The sequence below is a fragment of the Candoia aspera genome, chromosome 4, assembly GCF_035149785.1.
Source record: "Candoia aspera isolate rCanAsp1 chromosome 4, rCanAsp1.hap2, whole genome shotgun sequence".
NCBI classification, from domain to species: domain Eukaryota; kingdom Metazoa; phylum Chordata; class Lepidosauria; order Squamata; family Boidae; genus Candoia; species Candoia aspera.
The window spans coordinates 53,962,394-53,977,918 of NC_086156.1; the positions used below are offsets into that span (position 1 = coordinate 53,962,394).

The window sequence follows — 15,525 nt, forward strand, 5'->3', positions numbered from 1 at the left end:
AGCTAGTGGAGATCACTATTTGTGAGTCTGCTGATGACTGTGGCGTAAGGGAGGTTGCAACTTACAGTGTAAATGAGTAAATTGTAAAAAGTATGAATGAATGAAATGAAAGTAAAATAGATAATGTGTATCTATGAAAGTAAAGGAAGTAATAGATCTGAATGAAGATGTCTTGATCTTGCAGATTGGAGTTGATGAATTCATGTGGGGAACTGAAGGTGAGATTCAGATATGAGTAAAAGGGCTAAAACACATGTCAGAAGGTATGAATTAGTGGCAACTAGGTTATCTTGGGGATGCATGAAAGTAGGAATTCATAGGTTGGTTACAGTTGCATGGAAATAATGGAAGAACCAGATATTAGTTTGGGGGAAAATTAAGCTATGTTTTGAACAATATGATCCACAGGAAAAATATATATGAGGTAGTCCTCATGCAACGACCACAGTTGGGACCAGCAACTCTGTTCTTAAGCGATGTAGTCATTAATGAAACATCATGTGAATGTGCCTGACATAGGTCAGTTCCACTGCATTAAATGAATCACCTGCACTTGTTGAGTGTGATGTCACATGACCATGACTTGTGACTTAAAACTTACTGCCGGCTTCCCCATTAACTTTGCTCATTGGAAGCCAGCTGTGAAGGTTTCAAATGATGATAATGTGACTGCGGGATGCTGTGACCATCATAAATGAACATTGGTTGCCAAGCGCCTGAATTGTGATCACGTGACTATGGGGACGCTGCAATGGCTGGAAGTTCAAAAAAACAGTTGTAAATCTACTTTTTCAGCACTGTTGTAAGTTTGAATGGTAGCTGAATGAAGCAGTCATTAACTGAGGACTACCTGTAGTCAATTAGGTGACATGAATGGATGGGTGGGAAAGAGCTGAGATTATTAAATAAATGACTGGACCATTCAGACTTTCAAGAATAAATGAGAATAATGACGTGTTTATAAAGAAGTCTATTTGTTTCACATAAGCAGTTAAAGGATAAGCCTATCTACAGCTGGTAGAAGAATGAGTACAAATCTAAATGCATGATAGATTTGATTGTTTACGATTAAAGTTTGAGAGAAATATTGACGAATACCAGAGTGATGAGTCTTCTCAATGTAGGAATATCAGGTTTTGGTAATGCAAAGATTGGATCTTGGGAAAAAATGGAAGAAAAGAAAAGAAGGGAAATAAGTTAGGGAGAAAGTAGAGTAAGTACAGGAAGAGAAAGTATGAGTCCTATATGAAAAATAGTATGACTAGAAAGTGAATATAAAGAAAAGTGGTTGTGGAAACTGCTTGGAACAGAGTGAAAACAATTATGTTACAGAATGCTGCAGAAATATGTGGAATTATGCTAATGAAAAATATAATAAAAAGGATGCTTGGTAGAATGATGAATGATGAAGTAAAATAGGTGGTAGGAGAGCAAGATGTGTACTTTTGTACTCAGATGACACTGTTTTGAGTTGTGACCCAAGGATTAGGAGCAAATGTTAGTTAGATTGTATGATGCTGTGAGGAGAATAGACACGTATCGAAGATCAAGATAATTCTATTTGATAAGGAAAATAGAGTGAACACTTGTGAGCAAATAAATGAATGTGTGTAAGAATCTGACACTTTGGATCCCAATAATAGTCCGACTCATGCACAAGTAAAATATGCAGAATTCAGTTTTATTGAGAATGTGTACAGATCAAGGAAAAAGCTGTGATTGAAGATTCCTGCCTAAACCACCTGATTAAAAGCAAGCTATTACCTTACTCCCCCACTTTCTACTGTTCCCACCTAATCCAGCGGCCATGCATGCCAAGCACAGATGTCTTCTGATGGTACAACCTTGATTTTCCCAATTAGCCCAAACAGCATAGTTTCACACTCCTTGATGTTTCCCCCTCCCCACTGGTTCTCAACACGCGTTGACTCATCATGGCAGATGAACACAGTCAAATGATTCATCAATGATTTGTTCGTGGATTCTGACAATGTGTATATTTTAGTAGAATGTTTAATGCGGTAGGGTGTAGTAAAATAGAATGAGAAATTTTAAGGTGTGTAAATGCTGATAGAAAGATAGATAGTATCTGGCCTATTGTGGGAATGAATGTTTGTCAAGAGAGTTGAAAATGGCTGCATATAAGAGTGGACTTTTGCCCACTTAATTATATGGAAGTGAGCATTAGTTATGTTAGGAAAAACATAAAAGTAAGTTGAATTCAGTGGAAATGAAGTAAAGTATGTGCAGTAAAGGAAGGGATGGGGTCAAGTGTTATTGGGTGCTGAATGAATGTTAACTGAAAACAAAAATGAGCAACCAGTACAAAAAAGTATATTGAGGTTGTTTGATCAGATAGAATAAATGAGGATTGCAAAACAAATATATCAAATAACAGTGTTGAGAAGAAGGGCAAAATGAAGAAGGTTGTGGTTGGATGGAGCTTATAAGATCTTTGAAAAGAAAGGTGAGAAGTTTACAAAAGAAAAGGAAGTGTATTAAGCAGTAGATGGATGTGAACAGTAAATCCTGGCACAATCCTGGAGTGTGGAAATAGGACATTCTCTTTCAGATGCAGTAGAGACATAGAAGAGAATGCAGGCTTAATCTTTCCTGATCCTTCCTCATTCATGTCCTGAAATGACTAAAAATATGGATGGTTTTCTTTCCTGCAAATATCCAGCCAGAGAAGGAATACTGTGTAACACTGAAGGTTGCTTTTGGAATCTTAAAACATGAATAAGATAATGCATGCATTTCTTTGCCTAAAATGATTTACTGATGTTGTTGTTTATCTGAAGAAAGATACCATCTCAACAGCTGGTGCAAGCATACTGAGAATTACCTTTCATAATACAATGGCTTATTCAGGATGTTACATCACAGAGCAAGTGGATTGCTTCATCTTCTTTCTACTGAAGCAGTTCTTCTGGAATGCTTAAACAGCTAGCTTATTTTATTTTTTTGTTTATTTAGCAAATTTATATAGCCGCTATCTCACTGAATGTGCAACTTGCTTCTGAAGAAGTTTCATAGTTGTATGTGTAAGCAGTGTTGTCTGTTTTGTAGCTTAAAGAAGAAAATATTTTGGGAAATATTTTGGCCCAGGTATGATACGTCAACTCTGTCTTTGTGATACTTTCTTTCTAGGACGGTGAGCCAGTTAGGCCAGGAGTAGCTATGACTGACCTGGCCACAGGACTATATGCATATGGAGCAATTATGGCTGCACTTCTTCAACGACATAAAACAGGGAAAGGAATGCACTTGGACTGCAATCTGCTTTCCTCTCAGGTAAAGATTTACTTAATGATTTGGATAATAATAAACATATTTTGAATAGTTTTTGTTGTGAATTTCACTCAAGCTTAAAGCTTATTGTATGTATAGTACTTATTCCAAAGAAGAAGAATGCTGCCTCCACAGGAATGAAAGCTTTATGGGGTTAATAGCTCTAAATGTTCGTAAACTCATCAAAATGACCGTATATGAGAATTTGGGTCCTAATGATTATCAGTCTGTTCTTCAAAATAATAGCGTTTAGGTATCTTCATCTCTGTGGTAAGGAGTCTAATTGAGTTCTGATAAATAGAACCCAAAAAGAACCTTTAAGATTAAGGAAGGTTGAGAATAGGAGGACAGAGAACTGGGACTTGTAAAATCTTTGGATGAAGGATTGGTGTACCCTCCACCCAGCTCCCTATATCTTTTTTACTCTTATGAGTTCATGATAAAAGTCTGAAAAGAGCTGGCTTAATCCTGTGCTTTCGCAAAAGTAAGTTCTATTGAGTTCATTGGAGCTTTCTTCCAGAATCTAACAAGTGCCTCCATTTATGAATACTGTAAATAATTGTGTACCTGTCCTTTCTCTGCTTACAAACTCATGCATTTTAAAGATGTCATGTCCATTTTGATACTTTTTCCAAACCTATAAGGGTAGACAACATTGTGGTCATAGAGCTATAGTATTTATCCTCCAAAATGAAGATTAAAGTAACTTTTTAAAAATTGCATGAGATTTGGGTTCTAACATGAGAACTTGGGGTGAGATCACCAAAATCTTGCAACATTTTTTTTTTAATTTTGTGAAGTTAAAAGTAATTTACAGGGAGAGCATTTTGGATCTGAAAAGGTTATTAATCCATGAGTTATGATTTTTGTTTTTTAAAAATCTCAGATAAAGCAAGCAAATAAAAACAAAGTCTTACATTTTAATATGTTCTTCTGGGCTTTGCATCTGAAGCTGTAATAACAATTTGAATTTAATGTTTCTTGTTTTAAAGCCAATAGACAACATACACATGTAAAATCTCCAGCATTTTTAATTTTCTCAGAGCACCCTGTTCGATACTTTCAAAAGAGAAGCAACATTGCACAATTTTCATAGCAGGTTCACACACTGCATTGAGTGATAAAGTGGTTTGTTTCATTTTGGCTTCACATAAAGTATGAATCCAAGCTCTGTGGTTTAACATTATGTATGAAACCAGGCCACTAAGGCTTGTAAAACAAACTACAACTTTGCACAAAGCACAAATGTTGCTTATATCTCTTAATACTAAAATATAAACAGAATAAAGTATTATAGAAGTAGAATCCAAAATGTTACAATTCAGACTGCTACGATTGAGGGTTTGAAACACTCTGTTCCAGACATTACTCAGCTTTTCATGACTATTAACTAAGCTCAGATATCCTTGGACTGTTTGGTTCCTTCCTGTCCTTTGTTATTCCCCCAACTCTGCTGATATTTTCAGGGAGCTGAAGTGTGTGATAATATAGCTTCAATTTTTATAGTTGTTTAAAAATATCAGTCCATGGTGACCTGGATTCTTTAGCTTTGGTAAATCAGTCAGCAACATAATAATTAGTAGTCACTAGCTAAAGGCAGTGCCTTATCTGCAAGAAAATGAAATCAAGATCTCTCCTGAAGATGGATCTAAGTTAATGGATGCTGGAATCCAGCGTGAACTTGCATCCGATTGTTCTTTGTCTATGAACTTTTTACCCTTGATATAAAATGTCTTTGAACCTTTTCCTCATTTACATGATTTATAATTGTCAATTCCAGTCTTTTTAGCATCAACATCTAAACAATAGTTTTGGATGATAGTAAATAAAAAGGAAGTGGTTTCTGGACTTGTTTCCAATTATGAAACTGATCTGTGTCTTCTGTTGTGGCTTGAAAATATTTCTTGGAAGTTTTTAATATCATTCCCGCCTCTAATTGTAGCCAGTTGAGAACAAACAAACAACAAGAAACTCAGACCATTCCAAATTCTGCAGGCTGACATTAAGCAAGAAACCTTACACTTCAGCAATTTTTATTACACATTTTTCTCTTTCCCCAAACAAAGATTTTTGCTTTGATCAAGAGATTTACGTGAGTAATCTTTGAAAGCCCATTCTTTCTTATTCTACTGCTACTCTGCTGGGGGAGCTGCTTATGAACTGAGAGAAGAACTTCAGGTTTGCTTTGTAATATGGGACCCTGCCATAAATATATACACACATATGCACATATACAGCCTTCCTGAATACACATCTGCATTCTGTGTGTCTAAAGAAAGTCTTGGATTGTGTGCTGTGCTCAGCATTCTTTATATTGCATGCTTGGTGGTAAGTTTGTTCTCTGCTTTTGATTATCTAATTTACAGTTTGTAATATCCAGCATTTCAAACAAAGCAGCAACTATGGTAAAGAGTTTATACCACTCTGTATATGCAAATATCATGGCTGCAACCTTGAAGCTAGTGGTATAAATATAGTCAAGGTAGAGTGGCAGCCACCTATAGGTCTGCTGGCACAGGGGGCCCAAGCCAGGCCTTCAAACTTGTAAAAAACATGAAACCTGATTGTGTCCTGCTGTAGGGCTAATAGATACCCATTAAGGAAGAAAGGCATTTACCGTGATGAGTCGGGGTGGAGTAGCCAGCAGATGCAGGCTGTTGGTAAGCACAGCAAACGTCAGTGTGTATTGACTATGGTGACCACTAGATGGCAGCGGAGAGATGGAGAAAAATGCTGTCTCATTGTCTGTATTTTGCTGACTATCCTTGAAGTCTAGTATTAATGCAAATGCTGTTGCTCTTGCTTCCATTGCTTCCCAAGAGAGGGTTGTGTTGGCAGGTCTGCTCCCTCAAATGTCAGAAGTGTCCCTCAACTGATAGGATTTGGGGCTCTATCTAAAAGCATTGTCTTGGGCCCCAAGAGTTCCACGTAGGCCCCTATTTGTGGCCCCTAGATCTTGGAGGAAATCTGGTGTTAGAAAACTCAAGTTTTCCTCAACTGTGAATTGAAACCCCACTTCTTTGTATGTGCATAAAACCCTAGCTTAGGTTCAGTACTGTTTCAAAGCTTTAGCAAGTGGCTCTAGGCAAGACTGAGAAGTTGAAAAAGCATTCCAGAAGAAAGCAATGGGAAAGCAGTTTTGGGCTGTTGCCAGGAAAACTGTGTGGATATGCAATGAAGTGAGCAAGAACTGAATGTGATTGGAAGAGGCATTTTGAAAAAGAGAAAGAAAAATATCCAAATACCTCTCAGACTGAGACAAAAAGGAGAAACGTTCATTCCCACCCAATAACTCAGTGCTTCCCAGACCTGGGTAAATTACCCCAAAGTGGGTAAAAGCTTTTCTTTGGGTAACGATACACGGACCCATTACCCAATCACAACATTGAGAAAGTGTTTTACCTACATTGGGTAAAAAGTACTTTCTGATAAGCAGTTTGGGGTAATGAAGGAAAACATTTGGGAAGCACTGCAATAACTGAAAGGGCATTGACCACATCCCATTCCCCAGCTTACTGTGGCCCAAAAACATAATGTGTATCCCGGGTCCAAAATGTTGCACCTTCTGCTGTTAACCAGTAAGGTTGTTTCCATGCAACCCATTCTCAGCTATTTCACTGTAAATCATTGTCTATGTACAATGGCATATAAATCTATTTTCTATGCCTATACTGTATTCAACTGTGTACATCCACAGCATTACTTTAGATTTGGCTGAGCATATTTAGGATGACCAGATTTTTAGCTGAGTAGAAGAGGGAATGTTTACAAATGAAAGCTAGTCATGTGAGATGAGAAAGAAAGAAGAGTTGTTGAAATATCCTCTTTGAAGCAGCTGCTAAATGAATTGAAGTTTTTATCAGCCATTAAGTTTTGCAGATATTGTGAAAACCAAAACAAGCCATGAAATTGCCATCAAACGAGTTAAGATAGGGTGAAAAGACAGACAATTTTACACGCGTTTCTCTTTTAAAAGGGTTCTTTGCTCTGTTAGTTTATTCATATCACTATTAATTCCATCCCATTAGTAAGGGGAAAAAAAGATGGAGATATGTTTCTCCAAGTTCTACACTGGATTCTGATTGTAGGTAAATCTGGATACAAGACTATGTTTAACGTTTTGTTCATTTTGTTCATCTGCATTAGCAGTTCCTAGCAGGCATAACACAGATATGTTTTATTTGTGCTTGAGAGTTCCTGAAGTTTGTTGATAATACTGACTTAGGTAAGATTGATATGGAGCTTCCCCACCCCATCCGCATTTTAAAAAGATAACGAGCAGAATCTTAATATATAATAATATTTGTTCAAACAGCCTTGAAAATACATAGCATAGCAACTGAGGAGGCCACTGATTTGCATAATGGCCCTGGAGTTATTTCCTCCCCTCCAACAAATGTGCAGAATACTGAGCTTTATTCTGGAATGTATGTCATAAAACTTGCGTGCAAAAATTCATTAGGTAAAAAGATGACAAATTTGATGATATGTTGTCTTGCTACTTGTTTCACACTGTAGACACAATTGAGAGCTCTTGTTTGAGCACCAGTGTATGTTGAAAGGTCTGTGTTCAATTATTTACTAAGCATGAGGGAAAATGTATAATTCACCCAGTACAACAGTGTGTAGAAAGCATTGCTATGTGTGCATATCTTTGTGCCAATAGTTATGATCGACAGTTTGGAAGAAAAGACTATTTGGAATGAATCAAATTTTTAAAAGACATTTGGAGATTCCATTTGTACTCCTGTGCACAAGTAATTATGAAAAAGAAAGTGGTGTGAATGAAATCATTTCCCCATCTTCCCATGGATCTTTTACAACACATGTCTCTCTGGAAGCTTACACCTACATTATATTGACAAAGTTAGTCAAGTTACAGTAATAATACTTAAAAGTTTAAAAAGCCCCTTGAAACACTGCTCCATCTTTGCTGTCTGGTCTTCCCCTCTGGCATTCAATATAGGGTTTCAGCCAAGCAGAAGTTTAACAACACTGTATGGAATTTAATTTATTTCATATGTAAAACTGAATATGTGACCTGACCATACTTTATGATTTAAACACAGAAGAATTCAAGTTGTGTGTTCTCTTCTGTTATTTGAGAAAAAGTGTTAGGGAAATGTAGACAGACATAATGATGTATATTTACAGTAGGTAGATTTTCTGTGCAAGTGAATGAATGCTGAGATTGTATTTTTGGAACATCTGCTTTAATGCCTAAAGGCCATTAGTATTGATTTCTTTCTTAACCTGGAAAGAAAATATTCCCAGTAAACTTAAAGATCTGAATAGTGTTTGATAGTGAGTTGTATTATTTTGTCTTCCTGCTTGAAAGGTTGCAAAATATTTGGAAGTCCTGGTGCATTGGGGGTGTTTCAGTGTGCTGCTTCCAAAAGGGTAAGAGGCAGCTGCTCCAGCACTGGATTCTCTCATTTAGTCCCAAAGAAAACATTTGTTAAAACAAATTGCAAATTTTACTTCCACATATAAATTTGTCATAGAAAATACCATACAAGTAATTAGTTTGGGAACAATATGAAATAGGGAAGCACTTGAAGAGAGTTCTGGAATTTTAGTTTCCCACAACTGAATTCAAAAAATGTTTTCTATATGGGTCTACATTCTAGAAAATGCTCACATTAAAGAATATTCAGGCTTAATTTAATTTATACTCGCAAACCTAAATGTTGGCTCATGTCAGATGGGAGCATATTCAAGCATTTTTCCAACTCTCCTTTGTGACTATACTGCAGAGAGAATTTTGATAATCACAGACAACCTGTTTTTTCAAAGCTTAGCTGTCATTGTCAGTTCTTTTCATGGAGAAATACTGAAAACTTCTCATGAACTGTGTAAAATCAGTAATTAAAAGTAACAGTGATTAAAAGTATAATTATACTTTAATATGAATAAACAGATACACAGGTTTTCTTCACTTAATTAACAAACCAAGATTTGATTTTGCAGCCATGGGTCATGGTTACTCATAGATTTCCTCAGTTCCTAGCTCAAGCAAATTGCTATTATATTGTAGTTAGACAAATGATACCTCCCCCCCCCCTTTTTTTTAATGGTCCTGGTACATGCATTACCCAAAATCATGTTTGCTTAGCCATAGTTCAGTAAATACAGCACAAATCAGCTGGTTTCATATAATTGTTCTACATCATAATTTACAAACCAGACTGATTGGTTTGCATAACATGCTAAACCACAAATGAGTGAATCACATTTTGGCTTATTGTGATGTGTGAACTCAGACATGGAAATCCGAGTTTGGTGGAACATCAGTTAATCATGTCTTAGTGCTAAAAATAGTTTAGATCTTTTGAATATTTATGTAATGGACACCAGAAAATAGAGCAGATTTATACAACAACAGTTCAGTTAAGGTTTCTAGATTTGACTTGCTGCAGCCACTTACGAATGTCACAGAATTACCTATAACTGTTTTGATAATTCTTAGACTTTGGGCAACAGAAAATAAGGGCAAAGAGGTTGCTTCTCTTACTGGAGTTGATAACAACAGAATACTATACTTAGGCATCACCCTTCATAAGTCCCTTACGTGGAAAACACTCTTAACTACCACTTTAGCAACTGCCCAATGTACAGTGAGTGCTATTCTGAAGTTTTTTTCAGGGTAGCTTGTAGCCTCTGCATTTAAAATATTCCAAGGCAAGTTGATAGCCCAGATACTATATGGGGCTGAGATCTGGGGATGGGATAAGAAATTTATTGCCCAATTGGACAATAAAATTCTAACTTCATAAGGAAGATTTTGAGACTATCACAGGGCACCCCTGCTGCTCTAAGGATGGAGGTAGGATTATCTTCCATCACCATTAAAGTACATCTTGCATTGTTGGGTCACTATAAGAAACTGGAAAACTTTCAAGAATCCCTCCTTGCCAAACTTTATTTTCTTCATTACATAGCTGGAAATCAATGGACCAAACACTTGTTGCCTGTCGTACAAATGTATTCCTTACCCCTCTGGGGGAACTTGCCTCTTGAAACAGAGAAAATACTAGAGATAAGCTTTTTGAAAGTGATGCCAATAAAGATGCAACTGCAATAGTCATCCAAATTTTCATCTTGGTTGAAAACAGAGAAGCCTCTCCTAGTATCTAGTTAATATTACCAGTGTCCCACTGAGAAAGACTTTTACATCCCTTTACTTGCAGACCATGCCTTTGGTATACCTTGAAGGAAGATTCTGTAAGTGCCCTGCTGAACAGCATCTCTGTCCTTGTGTCAGTCAAGTGGAGGACATTATTCACTATGTCTTCCCCATTTACGATGAGATCAGATCACCAAACTATTGATGATAGGCGAATTCAAGGGCTTGGACAATAGAATTGTTTTCTATGCTCTGGGTCCAGTCAGCAAGAGAGTATCATCTGTTGGGACCCAGGAGGAGAGCCTTTTCTGCCATGGTGCCTGCCCTCTGGAACATCATCCCCCCAGAAATTAGACTTGCCCTGACCCTGCTGGCATTTTGCAAGGCATGAAAAACCTAGCTTTGCCATTGAGCCTGGGGCCCTGATGCCATGGTTGAGCCCATATCATGGCTTGTTTGAACATTTATGAGTCTTCTTATTTGTATGTCAATTTTGTTGTTTTAACTCTCTTTTTTAACTTTTTTATTGTTTTAATTGTAGCCACCCAGAGTCATGTATATGAGATGGGTGGCCTATAAATTTACTAAATAAATAAAATGTTTTAAAATACCAATATTTCAGTATCTTTCTTACGGGTAATCTATTTTTTTGTACTGTTCTTTAGCACAATAAACTTACCTGGTAATGAATTAAGCAAATCTTGAGGACTGTTGCTAGATGAGATTAGATTTTGTTTGCATTATTTTGCCATTGTCTACCTACATACCTGCCAAATATGAAAGTTCTGATTTACAATATAGATAGCTAAATTCCTGCTGAAAAGCCCAGAATGCCAAACATATAGAACTGGATTAGCAGTAAAATAGAGAGTGGGACAGATCCAGACTTGGTCTCTGGTTCTGGAGGATCCTCAGTCACAAATTGCTTTGGACATCAGACTGAAGCCTGGGCCTGATTCCTTCACCATATCAGCAAGAAAAAGAGCATGAGAGTGGGCAGGGATGGTAGATCACATGTTCTCTCCTGCTCTTGAAAGCATTGGAGAATTGGTCTCCAGGCCAAGACACAAGCAATGGCCAGATCAAAGCCTGATTTAAGAAAGAAATCAAAGAGACTTGAGGAAACACCGAAGGAATAACAGAGAAGCAAGGGAAAGGAGAAGTAATTAATCTGGGTGGCTAAATGGAAAACAAGCCAAGAAGAAAGAAAAATGCACAGTAGTATCGGTGTTGTCCTGTTAAAGTGATAGGGTTTGACTTAATGGTATTTATAGCAGGCAACATCAGGAGCAACAAAACGATTTCCTGGGGAGAGGAGCCATGTTGAGGCCTAGAAGAACAACGATTCCCCTTTCCCCTCTCTTTGCAACTTCCATGGTTTGGTTTTGTTGTCTGGGTTCTAGCTGATCCTCTGAATACAAATGGGAATTCTGGTTGGGACTTTGGTGAAAGCATATTGACTGACTGTTATGAAAGGTTTGGGCAAGGATCTAATTTTACTTTGATTGTATGATGGATCATTAAGCTACCAGCTGTATATGTTTTTCCTTTTATTCTGTAAAAGAGAAGGAATGTTTTGATGCAATGCTTTTTTATTTGAAACATCAATGCACACATACAAATTTATTCAATCAATGATAGAACAGTAAAACTGGACAGCAAAATTACCTTACAATAATATAGCATAATAAAAACTTACTTAAAACCATATGTAGAATTCCAATGAATAGCATATAACATAACTAATCCTAGGCCTAATATTTTTTCTTTGTTACAGCAGATCTAATTCTGTAGTAATTTGTGTAATAGCTGTGACACAAAATTTAGCTACATTATATGTAATGTTAGGCTTATTGTCTGAAAAGAGAAAAGCAAGGTAAAACTATCTGATCATCCTGGCATATGTTCTAACAAAAAAAAAAGATGGCAGATTGATGGCTACCTTGATAATACTGTATGAGTAGTACAACAAAACATGTTGGGTGGTTTTGAATTTGAATCACAGGGGCAAGTGCTTCTGGAAAAAGGAATTTTGGCTAATCTACAACAGGTAAAAACATGATGTCAGACTCTTAAAAATGCTCGCTGCTAACTAGGGGATATCAGCATGGTTAAATATTTCCTTGAGAGCCAGTTTGGTGTAAGGGTCAGGGACAGGAGTGATTGCCTACAGAAATTGCTTGGTTTTTTTTTCTCCCCCCCTCCTCGCAGAGCAGAGAGATTGAAGAGGGAGGGATTATAAGAGAGTAAGCAGGCACACAATGGGGGATATACCAGGCTGTTTGTTCAGCATGCTTGGGGCTGCCAGCACCAGCGCTTTGCTTTCAATGTGTCTTCCCCATTGTGTGCCTGCTTACTCTCTTATAACCCCTTCCTCTCCAATGAATGTAAATACAAACATTAATTCCCGTTTTGCTAATTATCCCGGTGCCGGGGTGAGCATTCCAAAGGGCGGAGGAGTGGGGAAAAGGAAAGCACAGTCGCATTCATGTGATTTCCACTTAGCGACTGCTTCACTTAACACCAGAGCTGCTGGTCCTGACTGTGGTTGCTAAATGAGGACTACCTGTATTTGGGCCATAACCTTTGCCTCAAATAACTTCAATGCTGCAGAAATTCATTCCTTGTCTTGGGCATGAAAAAAACTTAATATTACTTTGAATTCTTTAGTGCTAATTGTTCCATGTAATCTATATGAGTTTTCCAAGAGCCAGTAGCATGGAGGACTATCCCCACATATTTGAAGCTCTTAACTTACTCAATTTCATTCCCTGCAATGGTCCACCTATGTTTTTTATGCTTTTTAGCAAAGACCATCACTTTAGTTTTCTGGTAATTAATTCCTATTGTACTTTACAATAGCCAGCCAAGATTCTAAGAGACTGTTTAAGGCCAACTGAGGTTTGTGAGATAATAGATGCAGTTTTGAATTAATAATGCTAAGTAGGCTGAATATACTGTATATTTAGATATCTGTAATCTCAGAATGTGACATTTGTGCTGCTTCTAATCTTTTCAGGTTGCCTGCCTTACCTATATAGCAAGCAATTTCCTAAACTGCAGAACAGAATCCAGACGATGGGGCACTGCGCATGGAAGTATTGTGCCGTATCAGGTGAGCTAATGGTTGAATAAGTGGATTTTTCTCATTCTGTCTTTATGTTACACTTTGAAATCAGTTTCAGTCACCTCTGATTCTCTGAGATTGTCCCTCATCTAGTTCTACATATTGTAGTTTATGCATGTAAGCATACGCACACACTCTAGTAGTAAGTTATTAAGAAGAACATGAATTTGAATGGCTTGAAATGGTTAGCTGTGGTGAGATGAGGTTTATAGTCTTTGAGATTTGATGCTTTTATGCCTGTGTAAAATAGCCATGTTTTATATCTTATTTCAGTAGTGATTTCCATTCCATAGACTTAACAAATAGAAAAGTTAGCTTTATTCATAAAGATTTTGAGTCTTATCAAGGGTTTGTATTGAACCATTTAAGGGTGCTGACTGTGTATTGTAAAATGTTTTTGGGAGGGGACCAAAATGAATGGCATCTTACTTAAAAACCACATTTTAAAGGAACAAAACTGCAAGATTTATATCTTTATATAAAAAATATCAGTAGTCTTCAAAGAATCTTATTCTAATTAATATATCATATTAACGACCGATGTTGACGACCGACAGGAAGCTCTGGCGTGGGCTGGTCCATGAAGTCACGAAGAGTCGGAAGCGACTAAACGAATAAACAACAACAACAATTTCTGATAAAACTATATTCCCATCTCTATAACGTTCTGCATTCATTATTTCCCCTCTCTTTTTCTCTCTCTCTCTGCGTCATACCCTTTCCCTCCCACTCCTGTGAGGAAAGTGCATGACAAAAAATAAATCTAAATTGTCCCCTGATGATATACAGATGAAAATCCTGCATTTAATTAAATTGCTTTTAATTGTAATTTCAATTTAATTGTAAACACACCAGGGAATAGACAATTGGGTGTCATCCAGAAACTTCCACAGTCCCTTGTCATTGACCTTGATGGCTGGAGCTGGTTGAGCTGAAGTCCCAAAGTTTTGGAAGACATCAACTTGACCTATTCCTGAAATACTTTGACCTAAGAATGTGGCGTGTAAATAGTTAGAAGTATTATGAGGTACAGGCATAATGATGCAAATGCTTAAAAGAAAGACTTACCTGATGGTTATTGAGTTAGCTGATTTATAACTAAATATATGCTTAAGTTTACCTCCACCTATTCCTGTGGAGGTAAACTCAGTCACAGCAGGTGGCAGCACTTAGCACCTTGGTTCATCTTGAAAACTTAAGCAGGATTGTATCTGATTAGTATTTGAATGGGGAACTCTAGGAAATCCTAAGGATGTAAATTAGACTGGAAAGTTGAAAAAAGTTCATGGGAGGAGGCATTGGCAAACCACTTTAGTATCATTGTCAAAAAACCCAACATGGATATGTTCATAAAGTCATCAAACGTTGAACTCATAGCTTTAAGGTGATAGTTGCGATTTTAAGTTAACTTGCTAGAACTGGCAGTTAGTTCTCCATAAAATACCTTATTTGTTTTGAAAGTTTTTGCTTAATTCCTCTACTTTTTAAAAAAAATCTGTTCAGTCATGTCTGACTCTCAGAGACTGCCTGGACAAGTCCCTGCAGTTTTCTTGGCAAGGTTTTTCAGAAGTGGTTTGCCATTGCCTCCTTCCTAGGACTGAGAGAAAGTGACTGGCTGAAAGTCATCCAGCTGACTTTGTATCTAAGGCGGAACTAGAACTCACTATCTCCCAGTTTCTAGACCAAACTGGCTCTCTCCTGTAATTTAACTTAAATACAAAATTTATTGGTAGGAAATTGAAATAGGACATAATAGGTACAACGTTTTGAGTTTTCCACCATTCTTCATCAGATGTGATGATCAAAAAGGAAGGACATAGAAAGGGGAGGGAAATTTTTAAAAATCAGGCCAAATGAGGTTTCATTTGGTCATGAAGTTTGTAAATCTCTGTGGTCTCTTTATTTTTGGAACTGTGGAAATGAGGACCAACCATTATTCTCTGTCTCTTAGTGCTATCTATAATCTGGTTCCTATACTGCC

The 15,525-nt window shown here is 37.1% G+C and overlaps 1 protein-coding gene across 3 annotated transcripts in view; it reads left to right on the forward strand.

Annotated features, from left to right (window-relative positions):
• SUGCT (succinyl-CoA:glutarate-CoA transferase) overlaps positions 1-15,525 on the forward strand; it is a 634,652-nt gene that overhangs the window by 45,227 nt on the left and 573,900 nt on the right. For all 3 annotated transcript variants that reach the window (XR_010067980.1, XM_063304167.1, XM_063304166.1), the window contains exons 8-9: positions 3,151-3,294; positions 13,437-13,532. Coding sequence is in view for 2 of the 3 variants with exons in the window: in XM_063304167.1 (XP_063160237.1) it covers positions 3,151-3,294; positions 13,437-13,532 (240 nt within the window). In the remaining variant the exon portion in view is untranslated. The remainder of the gene's footprint in view (positions 1-3,150; positions 3,295-13,436; positions 13,533-15,525) is intronic.